The sequence below is a fragment of the Ursus maritimus genome, unplaced genomic scaffold (genome assembly GCF_017311325.1).
Source record: "Ursus maritimus isolate PB19 unplaced genomic scaffold, ASM1731132v1 scaffold_17, whole genome shotgun sequence".
NCBI classification, from domain to species: domain Eukaryota; kingdom Metazoa; phylum Chordata; class Mammalia; order Carnivora; family Ursidae; genus Ursus; species Ursus maritimus.
In genome coordinates, this window is record NW_024424119.1 from 12,303,899 (window position 1) to 12,322,036 (window position 18,138).

At 36.4% G+C, this 18,138-nt stretch overlaps 1 protein-coding gene across 1 annotated transcript in view; it reads left to right on the plus strand.

The window, feature by feature from the left end:
• Nucleotides 1-18,138, plus strand: part of DENND4C (DENN domain containing 4C) — a 122,232-nt gene that overhangs the window by 62,167 nt on the left and 41,927 nt on the right. The window contains 7 exon segments of the mRNA XM_040631467.1: nucleotides 4,110-4,210; nucleotides 4,524-4,742; nucleotides 10,547-10,692; nucleotides 11,857-11,892; nucleotides 11,973-12,103; nucleotides 14,166-14,298; nucleotides 16,933-17,139. Coding sequence (XP_040487401.1) covers nucleotides 4,110-4,210; nucleotides 4,524-4,742; nucleotides 10,547-10,692; nucleotides 11,857-11,892; nucleotides 11,973-12,103; nucleotides 14,166-14,298; nucleotides 16,933-17,139 — 973 coding nt within the window.

Consider the following 18,138-nt stretch of genomic DNA (forward strand, 5'->3'; position numbering starts at 1 on the left):
GGTTTGTAGACATAGCTAATGCCATATTACTTTTCCAAGTTTAACTCCTCTTTGGAAGCAAATGAGAATTCTCTTTGTTCTAGTCCTTGCCGATACTTGTTATGGTCAGACTTTAAAATTAATTTGATGGTAATGGGATCTCATTGTGTCTTTAATTCATATTTCCCTAATTAGTAGCAAATGGGGCATTTTAATTTCTTTTGCCCTTTGATTTTCCTCTCTGTGAATTGGATTTTCCTTTTTTTGGTGCATTTTTCTGTTAGCTTGTTTGTCTTTTTCTTTTGATTTGTATCACTTCTTTATATAACCTGGCTATTTCTTGGTCTGTTATATGCTTTGCAAACAGCTTCTCCCGCACTGTGACTTGCACTTGCATTCTGTTTATGGTGTGCTTTGATGAGCGGAAGCTTGTGTTAATTGATCAGATTTATCAGTTTCTTTTTATTGATTGCTGTTTTTGGTTCTTGTATATGAAATCCTCTGCCTTGAGGTCATGAAATACTATTCTGGATAGTCTTTCTTTCTTTTTCTTTTTAAAAATTTTTATATTAAGTTAACTCCACACCATACATAGGGGCTCAAACTCACAACCCTGAGATCAAGAGTCACATGTTCTACTGACTGAGCCAGTCAGGCACCCCTATTGTGGATGTTCTTAAATTTGTAAGGTTTTGCCCTTCTCACTTAAGGGCCTTAATTCAGTTGAACTTGATATTACTGTATGACATGACATAGAAGTACCATTTCATTTTTCTTACCTGAATAAATCTCTCTCATAGCACTGTATATTGGATAACCAGTTCATCTCCTCCCAGTGGTCTTTAGTGTCAACACCATTGCATATCAATTTTTATATTTTACATTTATACATATTTTATATTTTACAATTCCATATTATATATTAATTTGCAAATCAATTTATATTTATAATACACTTATTACTCTGTTCCTTTGGTCTGTTTTAGACTCTTGCTAGTATAACACTATCTTATGGCTTTAAAATCCGGTTGTTCAGGGGTGCCTGGGTGGCACAGCGGTTAAGTGTCTGTCTTGGGCTCAGGGCGTGATCCCGGCGTTGTGGGATCGAGCCCCACATCAGGCTCCTCCGCTATGAGCCTGCTTCTTCCTCTCCCACTCCCCCTGCTTGTGTTCCCTCTCTCGCTGGCTGTCTCTCTCTCTGTCGAATAAATAAATAAAATCTTTAAAAAAAAAAACAAAAAGTAAAAATCTTTAAATAAAATAAAATAAAATCAGGTTGTTTAAGGGACACCTGGGTGGCTCAGTCAGTTAAGCGTCTGCCTTCAGCTCAGGTCGTGATCCTAGAGTCCTGGGATTGAGTTCCAGATGGGGCTCCTTGCTCAATGGGGAGCCTGCTTCTCCCTCTGCCTGCTGCTCCCCCTGCTTGTGCGTGCTCTCTCTGTCAAATAAATAAAATCTAAAAATAAAATAAAATAAAATTAGGTTGTCTTAAACATCAGTGAACCTTGAAAACATTTGTGCTAAAAGAGCTTATATGATCTCATTTATACTAAATGTCCAAGGCAGATCTATAGACAGAGAACGTAGATTAGTGATTGCGTCGGAATAGGAAGATGGGGGAATTGGAAGTTAATGACTGAGGTGGGGGATGCAGGGTTTCTTTTTGAGGTGATGGAAATATTCTAAAATTGTGGGTTGTTACACAGCTCTATGAATATGCTAAAAATCCATCAAGTACCACGGTTCAGGTGGGTGAATTGTGTGTGAATTATATCTCAATAATGTTAAAAAAAAATATTGTGAGATGACAAGTCCCTTTCTTTACCCTTGTTCTTTAAAATTGTTTTCACTATATTTGGTCCTTTGCTTTTCTGTATAAATTTTAATATATTGTTAAGTTCCATGCAAAATAATGCTGTGATTTTGGTTAGAATTCTGTTAAATTTATAGATTAATTTGGGGGCACATGACTTCTTTTTTATGTAGTCTCCTTACCCATGTATGTAGTATTTTACTTCATAGATTTTTTACATTTTTTTTAAAGATTTTATGTATTTGTCAGAGGGAGAGAGTGAGCAAATAAGCAGGGGGAGTGGCAGGCAGAGGGAGAAGCAGACTCCCCGCTGAGCCCCACAGGAGTCCCATGTGGGACTGGATCCCAGGACCCTGGGATCATGACCTGAGGCGAAGGCAGATGCTTAACCGACTGAGCCACCCAGGTGTCCTTACATTTTTTTTTTTAATAATCTTTGCAGCTTTCTCCATAAAGACCATGAACATCTTTTGTTAGACTTATTTATTCCTGCGTGCTGTGTGATTTTTATCGTATGATTATATTAAGTGATATGTAAAATATAATTTAAATTGCAGTTTCCGTTTGTTGCTGCATTATAGAAGTGCTGTTGGTTTTCATGTAGTCGGCTGCTGCATAGTGGCTTAATTGAATTCTGTTTTGTCTGTAGATTCTTGTCAGTTTTCTGGCCGTAAACAATCACATCATGTACAATCTTTACATATTTTTAAATTCTTGTCTTAATTCTCTGGCTAGGATCCCAGCTTAGTGTTGAATAGCGTAGTCATAGTTGGTATCTTGTCTTACTCCTGATTTTAAAGGGAATGCTTTGAGCACTCCATCATTAAGTATGGCTGTTGCTTTAAGCAAGAATTGACATCTGGCCCATGGCTCATTTTTGTAGATAAAATTACAAAATTCATTCATTTACATAGTCTGTGAGGCAGCTTTCATGTTATAATGATACATCTGACAAGTTGTGACAGACCATATGGTCCTCAAAACCTGAAATATTTAATATCTGACCTTTTATAGAAAAGGTTTGCTAGCTCCACTGTAGGGTTTTGATTGCTTAATAATAAATTAAGGAACTTTCCTTCTACTTCCACATAATGATTTTTAAAAACCTCTTAAGTAGTGTTGAATTTTATACTTTTGTACAGCTATTGAGATGAGCATTGTTTCTCCTTTGTTTTCTGTGTGGTAAATAACATTATAAAATCAATTAATAGTGAATAATCCTTACATTCCTGAAATATATATCATCTTATTTTTTATATCCTAGCAGATTAAATTTTCTAAAAAATTTAAAATATTTGCATTGATGTTCATAAATGATGTTGGCTTGATGATGTATATAGTGTTAGCTGTGGCCCATGGTTGATAAATAGGCTTTCATCTTTGTAGAGGTTTTTTGTTTTTGTTTTGTTTTTTTTTAAGATTTATTTATTTATTTTAGAGAGAAGGATTGAGAGAGCATGAGGAGGAGGGGGAGAGGGAGAAAGACTCAAGCAGTCTCCACGCTGAGCGTGGAGCCTGACGTGAGCTCTGTCTCAGGACCCTGAGATCACGACCTGAGCTAAAACCCAGAGTCAGTCACTCAACTGACTGAGCCACCCTGGCACACCATCTTTGTAGAGTTTTAAATGTTTCTTCTTCTTTTTTTTTTTTTTTTTTTAAGATTTTACTTATTTGACAGAGAGACAGCCAGCGAAGAGAGGGAACACAAGCAGGGGGCGTGGGAGAGGAAGAAGCAGGCTCTTAGTGGAGGAGCCTGATGTGGGGCTCGATCCCAGAACACTGGGATCATGCCCTGAGCTGAAGGCAGATGCTTAACCATAGCGCTACCCAGGCGCCCCTAAATGTTTCTTATTTCTATTAAAATATTTTGACTCGTGCATTATTTAGAAGTATTCCTTTGAACTTCGAAGTTTTTTTTCCCTTAAGTGCTATTTGAATTATAGTCAGAATATGCTTTATATATTACTCTGTGACATTTACTGAGACTTACTTCTAATAGGTAGTTTGAAGTGTTAGTTAAATCTGTCACTTAAAATATTATAAATCTAAAATGTAACTTCTGAAGCAAGACTTTGGTGTTGGATTCATAACTCCAGCCTTGAAAATCTGTGTTAGAGCATTAGAGTGAGATGACCAAATTTAACTGAGGTTGTTTGAGATGTAAAGAGAACTTCCTTGAAAACCATTTATTCAGACTGTGTCAATTGTAATTTGAGCAAAAATGCCCTTTCCATTTTCTTTTTTAATTTGATGTAAGAATTTTGCTAAGTAAAAAGAGATTATAACAGATTTTATTAATTATGCTTTTATTTAATAGATCCGATGAAAAGAAGAACATGAACTGGAAACAGCTTCCCAAAAAGCCGTGCAAAAATCTGCTTAGTACCTTAAAGAAGTTGTATCCCCAGCTGTCTTCAGGTACCTGTGAGGAGAAAGGAATATTTTTAATGAAAGAATAGATATGAGAAAATTCTTCAATTTAATAGGAATCTCATTACAAAACAAAATTTCAGTACTAAAACATTAATATTGTGGTTCATGACTTTTTGAGTATGTTCTTTGTGTCCTGTCTGCTTGCGCCTCCCTGCTAGCTCCTGCCAGTGATTCCTTTACATTAATGAAGAGAGGAACTTCAGGAAGTCACGGGTTTTATTTTGACAGTTTTTCTTAATTGTTAAATCATTACTTGTATAACATTCTGTATTAATGCCGTTTTCTCTTCATTTGTCAGTTCACCGAAAAACTCAGGAAGGCTCAGCAATTGAGATGACTCCAATCGAAGCAGATTTCTCCTGGCAAAAGAAGACAACACAACTTGAGATGGAAATTCAAGAGGCATTTTTGCGTTTTATGGCATCTATTTTAAAAGGATATAGAACATACCTCAGACCAATCACAGAGGCTCCTTCAAATAAAGCCACAGCTGTTGATTCATTGTTTGACCGACAGGGTGAGTGGCATTGAAAATATAGTTACTTTTCATTGAAATGAAAAATGTTTTCTATTTGGTATTGCTCCCCCCAAAATAGTCACTATATAAGTTCTTAGAATTGTATATTAAAATAAATGAATATTTGTGTATTTGTGATCCAGCTCTGGGAAGAATTCCTTTCAACTTTATACCCCATTTTTCCTTGAGAAATCTGAAACTGGAGACCTTTAATTATGAAAAGTCAAAGATGTTGCTTATATCTCCTGGGTAGTCAGTTATCTTAGTAGAACATACCTGGTGATTTGCTTTTAGATGTTTCCTCAATTTTGCATAATTCTTCGATTTATACATTCTTCGCTTTACAATATTCCCTAACAGTTTTTGGAATAAGGCCACCAGATCTTAGATTTTTGAAAAACATAGCTTTGTTTCAGGGGAAAACACTATACTCATATTTTTGAGTGTTATTTTAGGGAATTATAAATACTTCTGTTGTTATTCCACTGTTCTTATGTGTAGTAGCAACCTTCAAATACAAAAAAAAATTCATATGATAATTATTTTATATTTCTGTACTTTACCCAGTAGTTACTTTAAAAAAAAATCTCTACTTTTCTAATAATTCTTTTGACTTTTATCATCTCAGCTTCAGGATAACCTGTCTCTTGAATATTTATTATCTTACCAAGTCTGACTAGTTATTAGATAGGGATATAAAGAAGTGTTAAAATCTAGCTCTATGGGATAGTAAATGGAGACTAAATCTAAAATGCTTTTTAAAATCGAACATGTACTCAAGAAAACAGATTTTATATAATTAATAATTCATTGAGAAGTTCCCAAATTTAGAAAAAGGGAGCATTTTTCCAAAGGACTATTTCAGAAGACTTCATGGAAAAAGAGCATGACTTTGAAGAATGGGTAGAATTTAGATAAATGGAGATGATCAGGAAAGGCTTTCTAAAAAACAGTATGCATTAGGGGTGCCTGGGTGGTTCAGTTGGTTAAGCATCTGCCTTTGGCTTAGGTCATAATCTCAGTGTCCTAGGATTGAGCCCTGTGTCATGGGCTCCCTTCTCAGTGGGGAGTCTGCTTCTCTCTCTGTGCCTCCCCCTGCTCGTGCTCTTTCTCTGTCTCAAATAAATAAAATCTTTAAAAACAAAAACAATATGCATTAAAAGCCAAATTTGAATAGAATTTCTCCTTTGCTATTTATTAAGCCTTTCTGAGGTTCTGTTTTCTCATGAATAAAATGGGGTGATATCTACTTCATGAATGGTTGTGAAGATTAAATGTATGTGAAGCAACTAGTAAAATTACAGTACTCATGACAACAGCTATTATCATTAATGGTAGTAACAGAATGGAAGAAACCTCAAGAACAAATGTATAAGGCATGTGTATTAGTTTGTCCTGTCTGCCATAACAAAGTGTCCTAGATTGGGTGGTTAAACAACAAAAATTTATTTTCTCACAATTCTAGAGGCTTAAAGTCCAAGATCAACGTGTTGGCAGGATTGGTTTCCTCTGAGGCTTCTCTTCTTGGTTTGTAAAGATGGCCGTCTTCTCCCTGTCATGCCCTTCCTTCTGGGTGTATCTGTATCCGGATTTCCACTACTTTTTTTTTTTTTTTTTTTTTTAAGATTTATTTGTTAAAGAGAGGGAGAAATGGGGGCGTGTGGGAAGGGAGAGACTCTCAAGTAGACTCCCTGCCGAGCACAGAGTCCATCATGGGGCTCAAACCGATGATCCTGAGATCATGACCTGAGACGGAATAAGAGTTGGTCACTTAAATGACTGAGCCACCCAGGAGCCCCCAGATTTCTCCTTCTTATAACATTAATGATTGGATTAGAGCCCACCCTAATTACTTCATTTTGACTTAATTACTTCTTTAAAGACCCTATCTGCAAATACAGTAACATTTTAAAATACTGAGGATTAGGACTTCAACATAAGAATTGGGGGGAGGGGGACGCCTGGGTGGCACAGCGGTTAAGCGTCTGCCTTCGGCTCAGGGCGTGATCCTGGCGTTATGGGATCGAGCCCCACATCAGGCTCCTCCGCTGTGAGCCTGCTTCTTCCTCTCCCACTCCCCCTGCTTGTGTTCCCTCTCTCGCTGGCTGTCTCTATCTGTGTTAAATAAATAAATAAAATCTTAAAAAAAAAAAAAAAGAATTAGGGGGAGGGGATACAATATAAGAATTATGGGGTTCAGCCTATAATAGCATGTTTGGTAGAGTTTGACCAAAGAAGAGCTTTAGTGGTGTTGTGAAAGATAAGGCTGAAAATAAGATTAGAGCTCAGATTATGGGTAGTCTTAAGTGCCAGACTAAAGATGTGGAGTTTTTCTAATGGGCAGTCGTGGGTCACTAATTCATACATATTCTCTCTCTGTGTCTCAGTGGGAGAGTGGCATTACTAATGGAATTTAGAAAGATATTTAGTTAGTATCTGAGGCCTAAGATTTTTGTTGTTAACAGAATAGTATTTAGTGTCATGAAGGCTGCAGATATTAGACAGTAACACAAATACTAATTACATTTTACTAAGTATATTGTAAAGGAATGTATTGGCTATGGTGACAGTGCTAGGTCAGGGAAAGGTTCCCTGAAGAAGTAACAATTAAGCTTGGGTCTGAAAAATGAATAGGAATTACCTGTGGGTTTTAGATTGACTTTTCATTAGGCGGACTTTCCCAACATGTATGAAAATAGAATAACGTACTCTCATATAGCATCTTCCGACCTTAGCAGTAGTAGCAATCAACATTTCACCATTTCTGTTTCATCCTTCCCCCCCTTTCTTTCCAAATTCTAAGTAAGACATCATTTCACCCATAAACTTTGAATTATCCTTTAGAATTTCCTAGATACGTATGGTATGTGCTTTTGGCTGATCATATCCCCATGGTGCTATATAACATTTCTTCCATCATCTGTATTTCCTGTAAACTTGTGTTTGGATTAAGAGACACATTGTCCAATAGAAATGTAATGTGAGCCACACATGTAATTCAAAATTTTCTAGTAGCTATAGTCAAAAAAAAAAAAAAAAAAAAAAAAAAAAAGGAAGCAGTAGGGGACATTAATTTTCATAGTTTGTTTTTGTAACTTAAAATATCCCAAATGGTACCAACATGTAATTAAATTTCTAAAATTTTAATGAAATACTTTACATTCTTTTTTCTGTACTAAGGCTTTGAAATCAGCATGTGTTTTATATTTATAGCACATCTCAGTTTGGACCAGTCCCATTTCAGGTGCTAAATTGTCACGTGTGGGGAGTGATTACTGAATTAAATAGTACTGTTCGAGAGCTTGACTAGATTCAGGCTCCGTTTTCTTGGCAAGTAGTGCCAAAAACACATGGTGTTCACCACTTCCTGTTGCAACCCACATACATGTATCGCTGTCCCACTTTTAGTGCTCCTAGGATTGATCAGTGTGTTGTTAGCCTCATTCATTCATTCATTAAAATTTCCCCATCAGCCTTTCATTTAATAATTTTAGCGGCCTTTGCTGATCATCGCCTAGATTCACTAGGAGAAGGAAAAAAGACCTTGTTACTACTTGTGAAGAATAATTTATTTCTATTTTATTTAAGCATTTCTCAACTAATTAGTATCTCAAGGGGATGGAGTGAGGACCACAGCTTGTGGAATGCCCTGAAGCATCAAAGAAAGAAAGGCTGGAGGGAAAAGTGGCTCAAAAACCATGCTTGAAAATGGTGGGTGTGAGCCAAATCATGTAGGATCTTTCAGGACCAGTGAAGAGTTTCTGTCTTTAAGAGTAATTAGAAGCCTGTGAAGAATATTTCAGTAGGTAATAGGATCAGGTTTTCATTTTTAAAAGATCAGTATTAAAAAAATTTTTTTCTTTGCCTTCTATGCAGAGATTGAATTGGAGGCATCCAAAGCACGATCTACCAGTTAGTTGGTTATCGCATTGGTCCAAGTGATCGTGGAAGTGCCCTGGGTTAACTGACGGTAGTATGAATGGAGGAGTGGTGTTTTTTTAGGAGGTAGATTGAATACAACTTGGTGATTGAATAGGGGATATAAGATAGAGGGAGATGTCAAGAGCAGCTTTGAGATTTCTGTCTTTGTCAACCAAGTGGATGGATGGTCGTGCCCTTTATTGAAACAGCAGAAAGAGGAAGGATCTGATTATTTTTTAAGGAAAGGTTTTTTAAAATGAGAGAGAGACTTGGTTGTGCTGATAAGTAACTAATAGAGAGGGAAAATTGTCCTGAGAACACCGAAAGGGCTGGAATCCCAGGTTTGTGTGGGCTTGGCCTTAGATAAGAGGGACGCCGTCATTGTAGAAAGAGGGAAGGAGTAACTGATAGCTGCAGAAAGTCATAGATTTTTGTAGTGAGATAATGATGGTAATTCTCTTAATAATTTTCATTTTCTCTTCAATATAAGGTGTGATCATTTAGAAATGGGGGAGGGAACATGATAGGAGAGAATTAAAAAATTGGAAATAGGGGCGCCTGGGTGGCACAGTGGTTAAGCGTCTGCCTTCGGCTCAGGGCGTGATCCTGACGTTCTGGGATCGAGCCCCACATCAGGCTCCTCCGCTATGAGCCTGCTTCTTCCTCTCCCACTCCCCCTGCTTGTGTTCCCTCTCTTGCTGGCTGTCTCTATCTTTGTCAAATAAATAAATAAAATCTTAAAAAAAAAAGTTGGAAATAGTTGTGAAAACACGGGTAAAGGGAAATTAAGTTGATTCCAGAAATTTAGTAGGATTGCTAGTCAGGAATGAAGGTATAAGTGGTTCTGATCAGCCTAGTCGTGGAATTGTTTTTTTCCCCTTTTAAGTTGTGTTCGGCCACACTGGTATAGGTCCAGAGAAAGCAGGCAATACGTTTCTCCAGGGCTGTTTTACTGGGTGAATTTGACAAAAAGGACAAAAGAACGTAAGAATTGAGAGTGTTGACAAGAAAGTAATTGAAATGATGGTACTCTATGACATGGAATCAAAATTGGATAAGGAGAGAAGTGAAGATAGGAGGGTTAGGTAGAAAGTAAAAGGATATGGAATGATTGTAGATTTCAAAGAGCCCCCCCTCCCCAATACCTGGTAGGAGTACTTAAGTAATAAGCAAATTAGACAAGGGTAATGGGCAGAAAGTAATATATATGTAAATTAGATTTGGGAGGCAGAATTGTTTTGAATGCCAACAAGAAAGGTCCAGGGAGTGTGTGACTGTGTAGAAGTTGGTGACTGAGGTGGGATAGACCATAGATCATTGAAATTTAAGGCCTTAAGAGCTCGTTAAAGTGTTGGATGGTTTGTGCTTGTGGATGTTGAAGAATGATAATGGTAGGAGTTGGAGAGGAGAAGACTTGGAATTATGTGCCCTAGTCTTCAGTGAATGAAGGAGAGAGTGTCCTTGAAGTCAGTAGATGACTACAATTAGCAGGGGAAAGGATGGGATCGCCAGGGTGCTCGAACTGTCACTGAGCTGAAATTTTTACAAGCCAGTACAAGAATTGTCTGGCAGCATTGCAGGGGACGGACATTGACCCTTCTTACTTAAGGCTATGCAGAACATAAAAGAGAAACTCGGGCTAGAGGTTCCTTATAGGAGGTTCAGACTTCAGTAAAAAGGTTAATGGTAGAAGTTAAACTTTTTATGGTTGAATCAGGCAGAAGGAGTGATGGTTACTGGAATATGGTTAGTAAAAGCTTCTATAAATGTGGATAGAGGTGAAGAGAATATAATATAGGTATGTACAGGTTTAACATAGTATTTTGTATAACCTCTAGTTCCACTTTAAGTGTTGAATTTAATTGTAATTTTGTTTTCTTCAGGATTTTTAAAAAGTCGAGATCGTGCCTATACAAAATTCTACACCCATTTATCCAAAACACAGATTTTTATTCGTTTCATTGAAGAATGTAGTTTTGTAAGTGATAAAGATACTGGATTGGCATTTTTTGATGACTGCATAGAAAAGGTAAAAGTTTGTCCTGTGTGTAAGTGTTGAAGAAAAACTTTTAACAGTTTGGCTGCCTGTATAGTTAGTCATCATTATTACTAATGAAATGATCTGAGGGAGACAGGATAGGGTCTGTGTGTGTACAAGTGTCCAGTCCTATGCTTAAAAGAAAATAAGAATACTTCTCCTTTGTGATACATAGCTAATTTTTCTTGAATCTCACTTTGGTTTTGCAACTTAAGTACCAAGAACATTTCATTAAAACTTCTAAATGTCACAGTTTTTATTTACCTAAGTAAGATAAGATTTAGTAGTTCATTAAGAAAGTTTAGCTTTATGGGTAATGAAGTCTTGGTTTTGTTTTCTCTTAACTATTAGGTTTTTTTAATTCAATTACACATTTTAAACATTATACCTTCTTGCAGTATAGTCAGTATATGCCATTTTGTTCTTCTGTTTTAATGTCTTTCCAAATACTTTTGCTAAATATAAATTTTTTGTTTTAATGAAGCATATTTGGAAATATGTTTTATATCAAAGTTTTACTTACCCATGGTAAGGAAATTTAAGTTGATTCTTCACATTGATCACTCACATTTATTTTTCTCATTTTTAATGGAGTTTTTATTTTTGCTAAGTGGATCTTGGGGCTGATTTGTTTATGTAAGCCATAGTATATAAAATTTGAGGTTGTATCTAGAAAAAGGTAGAATATTATGACATAATTTTTGTAGTCTCCTTAGAGGACTTGAATGATTTTCTCCCATTCTACCAATGTGATCTAGAACTCTGGGGAGAAGATTAAAACTATTCAACATTTTTGTTACTTATAAAATTGATAGTCTGACATCATCCAGTTAGAGGGAAGCTTAGATAATATCAATCTCTAATGCAGGGTTTTAATAACAATGAAATTTTTGATTTGAGAAACCATATTCTCCTCGTGACTGGCCGTTATTTGCTTGTGAAAAAGGATTTATGAAAAACCTATTTAAAATAAATTGTTTCTATTCTAATAGCCGTAAGAAAAACATTATATGGTAACCTGATAGTGTAGGGCCCCCAAAATGTATGTGAAGTGTTTCCTATCTGCTATTAAAAGTTTTTAAAATAAGAATTTAAGGTCATCTCTAATAAATTCACAGTAGACATTTCACCAAGAATTCTTTTCTTCTTTTCTAGCTGTTTCCTGATAAAGGCACAGAGAAAACAGATAAGGTATTTTTTCTTAAGTTTTGAAATTTCGGAACTAAATATTGCTTGTATGCAGATTCATTGGAGAAAATAATTATTTTCAGGTTGATTTTGATTCAGCCGAAGATACCAAGTTGATAGAGCTCGATGATTCACAGAAAAGTGAGCACACTGTGTTCATAATGCCGCCGGAGCCGCCGCCCGACGACGGAGAGGACCTGCCACCCAAGTACAGGTAGCGGGAGTTTTTTTAAATTGTTGAGTTCAGCTTTAATAATTTGTTTTGATCTTTTGTGATTATTAGTAGATATGTATATTAGTCATTTGTGAAAGTCATTTTCAGAATTAATTCCGTGAACTCATGAAGATGAATATTCTATGAAGATGTTACCGGCCATTGTAACTTAAAAATTGGACAGCCTGTTTGGAAGGGAAGCCAGATGTTCATCACTCTTCACCTAAACATTTAATCAAATTTTAATCTTTAAAAATTTCATTTCTGGAGAAGAATGAACTTACTTTTGTGAGGTTTCTCCTATGTTTGGGGGGTTTTGTTGTCAATGTAAAGACTGAAATTCTTATTCATTAGTAAGATACCAAAGAAACCTTAAAAGTAGAGTGCCAGGAATCATTATTTATTAAAGTAGGTGATGGGGATTAAGGAGGGTACTTGTCCCTGCTGAGCGCTGGGTGATGTATGGAATTGTTGAATTACTGTATTTTATGACTGAAACTAATACAACACTGTATGTTAACTACACTGGGATTAAAAAAAATAAACTTGGAGAATAGAATTTGGATGGGAACCTTTTAAGAAATTAAAATGTACGTGATTGTTATTTGTTATTATAGTTATGATAATACACAGTTTAACAAACTTAGGAAATCAAACCAAAAAAGAAAATTAGCACATCATCTAAGCACCAGTACTTAATGTCTGGTAACAACTGTATGTGTATCTTTCCTGTTTTTGTGCATAAATTTGCATTTACTATATTAAAACAAATATGCGTTCATATTGTACATATTCTTTGTAACCTGTGTCTGCCTTTAGTGGTCCGGACATTTTTCCATGCTAACAAATATTTTTGTGCCATATCGTTTTGAGTGACCATATTGCATGCATTTATTGTGTTTTGTTTGACTAGTCTCTTGTGGAATTTTTTTTTTTTTTCATTTCTTTGCTATCTGTATCCTTGTGTATATACATAGTTTTTTTCCTTAGGCTGCATTCCTAAAAGAATATCTGAGGCAAAGGGAGTATAAAATAATTGTCTTCCACAAATATGGAATTAATATATTATCTTACATAGACTGCATAAGAATGAAGAGTATATACCTGGAACTTAGTGGCTTAATTAAGTGCTATTTTGATCACATGTTAATTATAGAATTTCTTTTTAACTTTGGTTTAATCACTATATATTGGAATCCATGTATAAGGTAAATCAAATAGGGAAAGGCAGTCTCTCCCAGAAGAAAATTGTCCAAAGGCAGGAAGTAGGCAATTTCCAAGAAGAAATCCCAATAATTAATAATATGAAAATATATTAAGTTTTTCTAGTATTCAAAGAAATGCAAACCAAAATGGTGAGTAGAAGCATTTTTAATCAATCAGATTGAAAATAGGTTGTGCTACTATATAGAGTGTATATAAGTATAACCTTTCTTGAAATAATTTGATAGTGAATATAATAATTTTGATTCTTTTGATAAACATTGACCGTAGCAAACTCTATTATTGGGCATTATCCTAAGACATTAAGGAAAAGTTTCACAAAGGTAGAAGTATATAGATCTTTAATTGCAAAAATTTAGATAGAACCTAAAGAGGTCCGACAATAAAGAATGGTGAAATTATGGTATATCCCTAAAATAAAAATCTTACGGATTTTTTTTCCTCTTAAACCACTGCAAGGTACTTCTATGAAGAAAAACAAAATTACAAAGTATACTAAATGTTACTTTTTAATATAAATTATTATTGAACACATGGTTTCTGTTGAAAGTTACTAATTCCTCTATCAAGTAAGATAGCAGGATTTTCTGTTTTCCAGGGATTGGTGGAAAATAACTTACAGGGTGAGGAAGAAGCCAAAGTTTCCATGTAGGTAGTCTGTGTATCTTATAACTACATCATCTTACAGTTTTAAAAAATACTATTTTTCTGTATCCGGACTTTGGGGAATAATATTGGGTACTGTTTAAGGACTTAGAAATACTCACCTGAATTCTGGAATAATATGAAGAGTTAATGTATTTTAAATCAGCAGTTCTATTTTTGCTTTTTATTTTAGTTACAAATACTTTCCAAGACTGGACCTTAAGCTTTTTGACAGACCACAGGAGTTGAAACTTTGTTTTAGTAGACACCCTACTGGGAATAGCATTACAAACAGTCCAGCACTCATGGCTAAGAGAACTAAACAGGTCAGATATTCTTTATCTAATACATGTTAATTTAAAATGTAAAATATGTATATGTGATATGCAGCTCGTAGTTTAGAATTACCACCCATGGCAACCATTTGAAGACCCTCTGTGGTTAAGTAAACTAGATGTCTCGCAACCCTGTTGTAATATGGAGGCTGAAGTTTTTGAATGCTTATGTTTATGCTTTAGGAGAATCCTGGGGAACCAAATACACTTTTTAAAAAACAACTTGATTGAGATATAATTCCTGTACCATACAACTCACTCATTTAAAGTATCCTCAGTGTCTGTTAGCATATTCACAGAGTTGTGCAGCCTTCGCCACAGCCAGCTTTAGAACGTTCTCGTTACCCCAAAAAGAAAGCCTGCACCTCTTAACCTGTTAACCCTCCCATCCATCCCCACAGCCCTAGGCAACCACTAATCTGTTTCGCCTGTTCTGGGCATTTCATAATAAATATTCCACAAATGGAATTATACAAGATGTGGCCTTGTGCCTGGCTCCTTTCACATAGCGTAATGTTTGTAAGTTCATCCGTGTTGCAGCACGTGCCAGTACTTCATTTGTTTTTATTGCTGAATAATATTCCATTGTACGAATATATATCACATTTTAGTTTTTCATTCATGTACACGTGAAGTGGTTCCTACTTTTGACTATTATGCGTAGTGCTGCTGTGAACATTTGTGTACAAGTGTTCGTGTGAATGTGTGTTTTCATTTCTCTTGGGTAAATGCCTAGAAGTAGAATTGCTGTGTCATATGGTATCTATGTTTAACCTTTTGAGGAACTGTTGAGACTGTTTTCCAAAATAGCTACACCATTTTAAATTCCTGCCAGCAGAGTATGAGGTTCCAGTCGTACCATGTCCCTGTCAGTCTTGTGATTATCTGTCTTTCTGATGATAGCCATCCTTGTGTGTGTGAAGTGGTATCTCATTGTGATTTCAGTTTTCATTTCTCTTGCAGCTAGTGTAAATATACTTTATGCCAAATATTAAAGGGAGCTAATTTAGGACAAGTTAGACATCTTGCTTTAATACTATATCTGATTTAGGTATAAAGAGTTAATCTGTGGTTAGCTGTGAGTTAAAACGAAACATCCTTTATACATGTATTGTTGACATATTTGTGGTCTACAAAACATGGAAAATTTCAGAATGAAATTTATAGTTCGGGTGTTACCAATTCGTGTATAGTCCCCCAAATCCTAGAGGTAACCTGAAGTGTTCCTTAATTTCATATAGTACACGTTTCTCTCAATGTCAGAAGGGAGATAAGCATATATATATTTTTTTCTATTACCAGCTTAATAAAAGGCAGTTTTTACAATGGGTGAATTTGGTTACTAAATCTTTAAATCTCATATTCACCAGAATTTTTGTCCCCCAGGCTAGCTGGAAAAGAAAAGAACCTTCCTATCTTAGAAAAACAGGGGACTATATTTTCAAATGTATCTTCTAAGTCTAATGGAAATAGAGGTCATAAGAAAAATTAGTGGGCCAGGACATTTTTATTTAGAACACATCCCAGCAGAGGGATCTTTAGTGTAAGGCACACGATGGTAGTCTGACATATCTGGAACGTTCTATGGTTTCTGGGAGTATATATAGTTGTTTTTTTTTTTTTAAGAGTTATTTATCTGAGAGAGAGGGCGCGCGTGCTTGTGTGCGCGCACAAACCGGAGGGGGAGAGAGAATCTCAGGCGGGCTATGTGCTGAGCACGGAGCCCAACATGGGGCTCGATTTCACAACCCTGATGATAGTCATGAGCTGAGCCGGGTGCTCGACCAACTGAGTCACTCAGGTGCCCTGTGGGAGTACATACATAGTTTGAGTAAAGCTCAGCAGGTGGTTTTGATACCTGCTCTTTTCCAACTAAATCAGAATGCAAATCGGAAGTAGAAAATGTGACTGTCAGTCTGTTGGGTAAGAAAGTCTGTGATCTTTCTCAGACTATGTTGCCTGCAGTGGCACATGTCTTTTTAAGGAGTCGGTCAGTGAAAGAATTAAAGACTGGTGAGGGAGGGCAGAGTGGAAATTTTGGCAGGAAATAGCCTATGGTATCTTAAACATTTTCAGCAGGGAGAAAGGTGGAAAGACTGTCACTTTTCAAGAATGCCATTGAAGGACTGACAAGCTCCAAATGGTTCAAACCCTTTTATCCGTCAAGCATACGAGTGCCTTTTATGTGAAGGGCAACTAATTAGCCATCATTATATTATAAACATATGAATGATCCCCACTTCTAAGGGATTTCTAGTCTAGTAGGAGACTTGTGCTTGCCAGTAAATAATTACAGTGCAGTAACTTCTGTAGATGAATGTTCTGGGCACCACATGGCACTAAGTAGGAAGCCACTCATGAAAGTAAAACTGTGAAATGCTTCATTTTAGAGGTAAATTTTACATTACATTCCTCTCTCTCTTTTCCTTCTCACTTTTACCCCCACTCTTAACGGATTTTAATAAATACCATAGTGTTTTTTTCCTTAATTTTCTTTTTGTAAGTAATCTCTACTCCCAGTGTGGGGCTCGAACTCATGAACCAGAGATCAGGAGTTGCGTGCTCTACCGACTGAGCTAGCCAAATGTCCCAAATGCCATAATGTTTTATTTATTCTCTTTCTAGGAGATAAAAACAGCTCATAAGTTGGCGAAGAGATGTTACACAAATCCACCACAATGGGCCAAGTGTCTCTTCAGTCACTGTTACAGCTTATGGTTTATTTGTCTGCCAGCCTACGTTAGAGTTTCTCACGCTAAGGTCAGAGCGCTTCAGCAGGCATATGATGTACTCATTAAGATGAGGAAGACAGATGTGGACCCCCTAGATGAGGCAAGTACAACGAATTGAGTTACCATTACTAGGGTAAATTTTATTTTTGTATTTTTAAGGAAATTTAGTCTCAGTTGCTTTAAAGTGTTCTCAAGTATTTTCATTAAGCAGGAAAAAGTTAAATACTACTCTGTTCCATGGAGCTGATACTTACTGTTTATTTTTAAATACATTTATGTAAAAATTACTGCTTTGGAATGAAGCAGAGACTGCCTTAGTTAGGTCAGATAGTTTACACTTGATAGATAGAAAATAGAAATAGATATTAACTTCATTTTTTTCTTTTCTTTTTTTTTTTTTTAAGAGAGGGAGGGAGTAGGGAGGGGCAGGGGGAGAGAGACTCTTAAGCAGGCTCCACGCCCAGCTCCATCTCACAACCCTGAGACTGTGACCTGAGCCAAAATCAAGAGTCGGACGCTTAACTGACTGAGCCACCCAGGTGCCTCTGCTTCAGTTTATTCTTAATATAACTTTTTTAGGAAGCAAATAGGGAATAGGCTGTTAGTAAGTGGCTCTCCACTTAGGCCCTGTGTCCTAGGGTGAGTTACATAACCTGTCTGTGTTTCAGATTATGTATCTGAAAATGTAGATCCAGACTTCTCAGCCTTGGCACTGCGGACGTTTGGCCCACATCGTTATTTATTGTGGCCCGTTCTGTACATTGTAGGGTGTTCAGCAGCATCTCTGGCCTCTGTGCACAGATGCTAGTAGCGGTCCCCCTTCTACATGGCATTCAGAAATGTCTGCACACGTTGCCAGATGTCCCTGGAGGTCAAAATTGCCCCACTGATGTAGATAATTATAGTTGGTACAATCTTTATAAGGTTAACTTGAGGTTTAAATCAGCTAATGTACAGTGTGCCTAGAATAGGACCTGGCTTATAGTTCAAGCGCTCAGTGATTGAGATGGTAAAGGGTTTATAGGCACTATCTCTCTTAAGCTTCAGAGCCATCCTAAGAGATAGGTAGTGATACTATCCAGTTAGTGGTTGAGGAGAC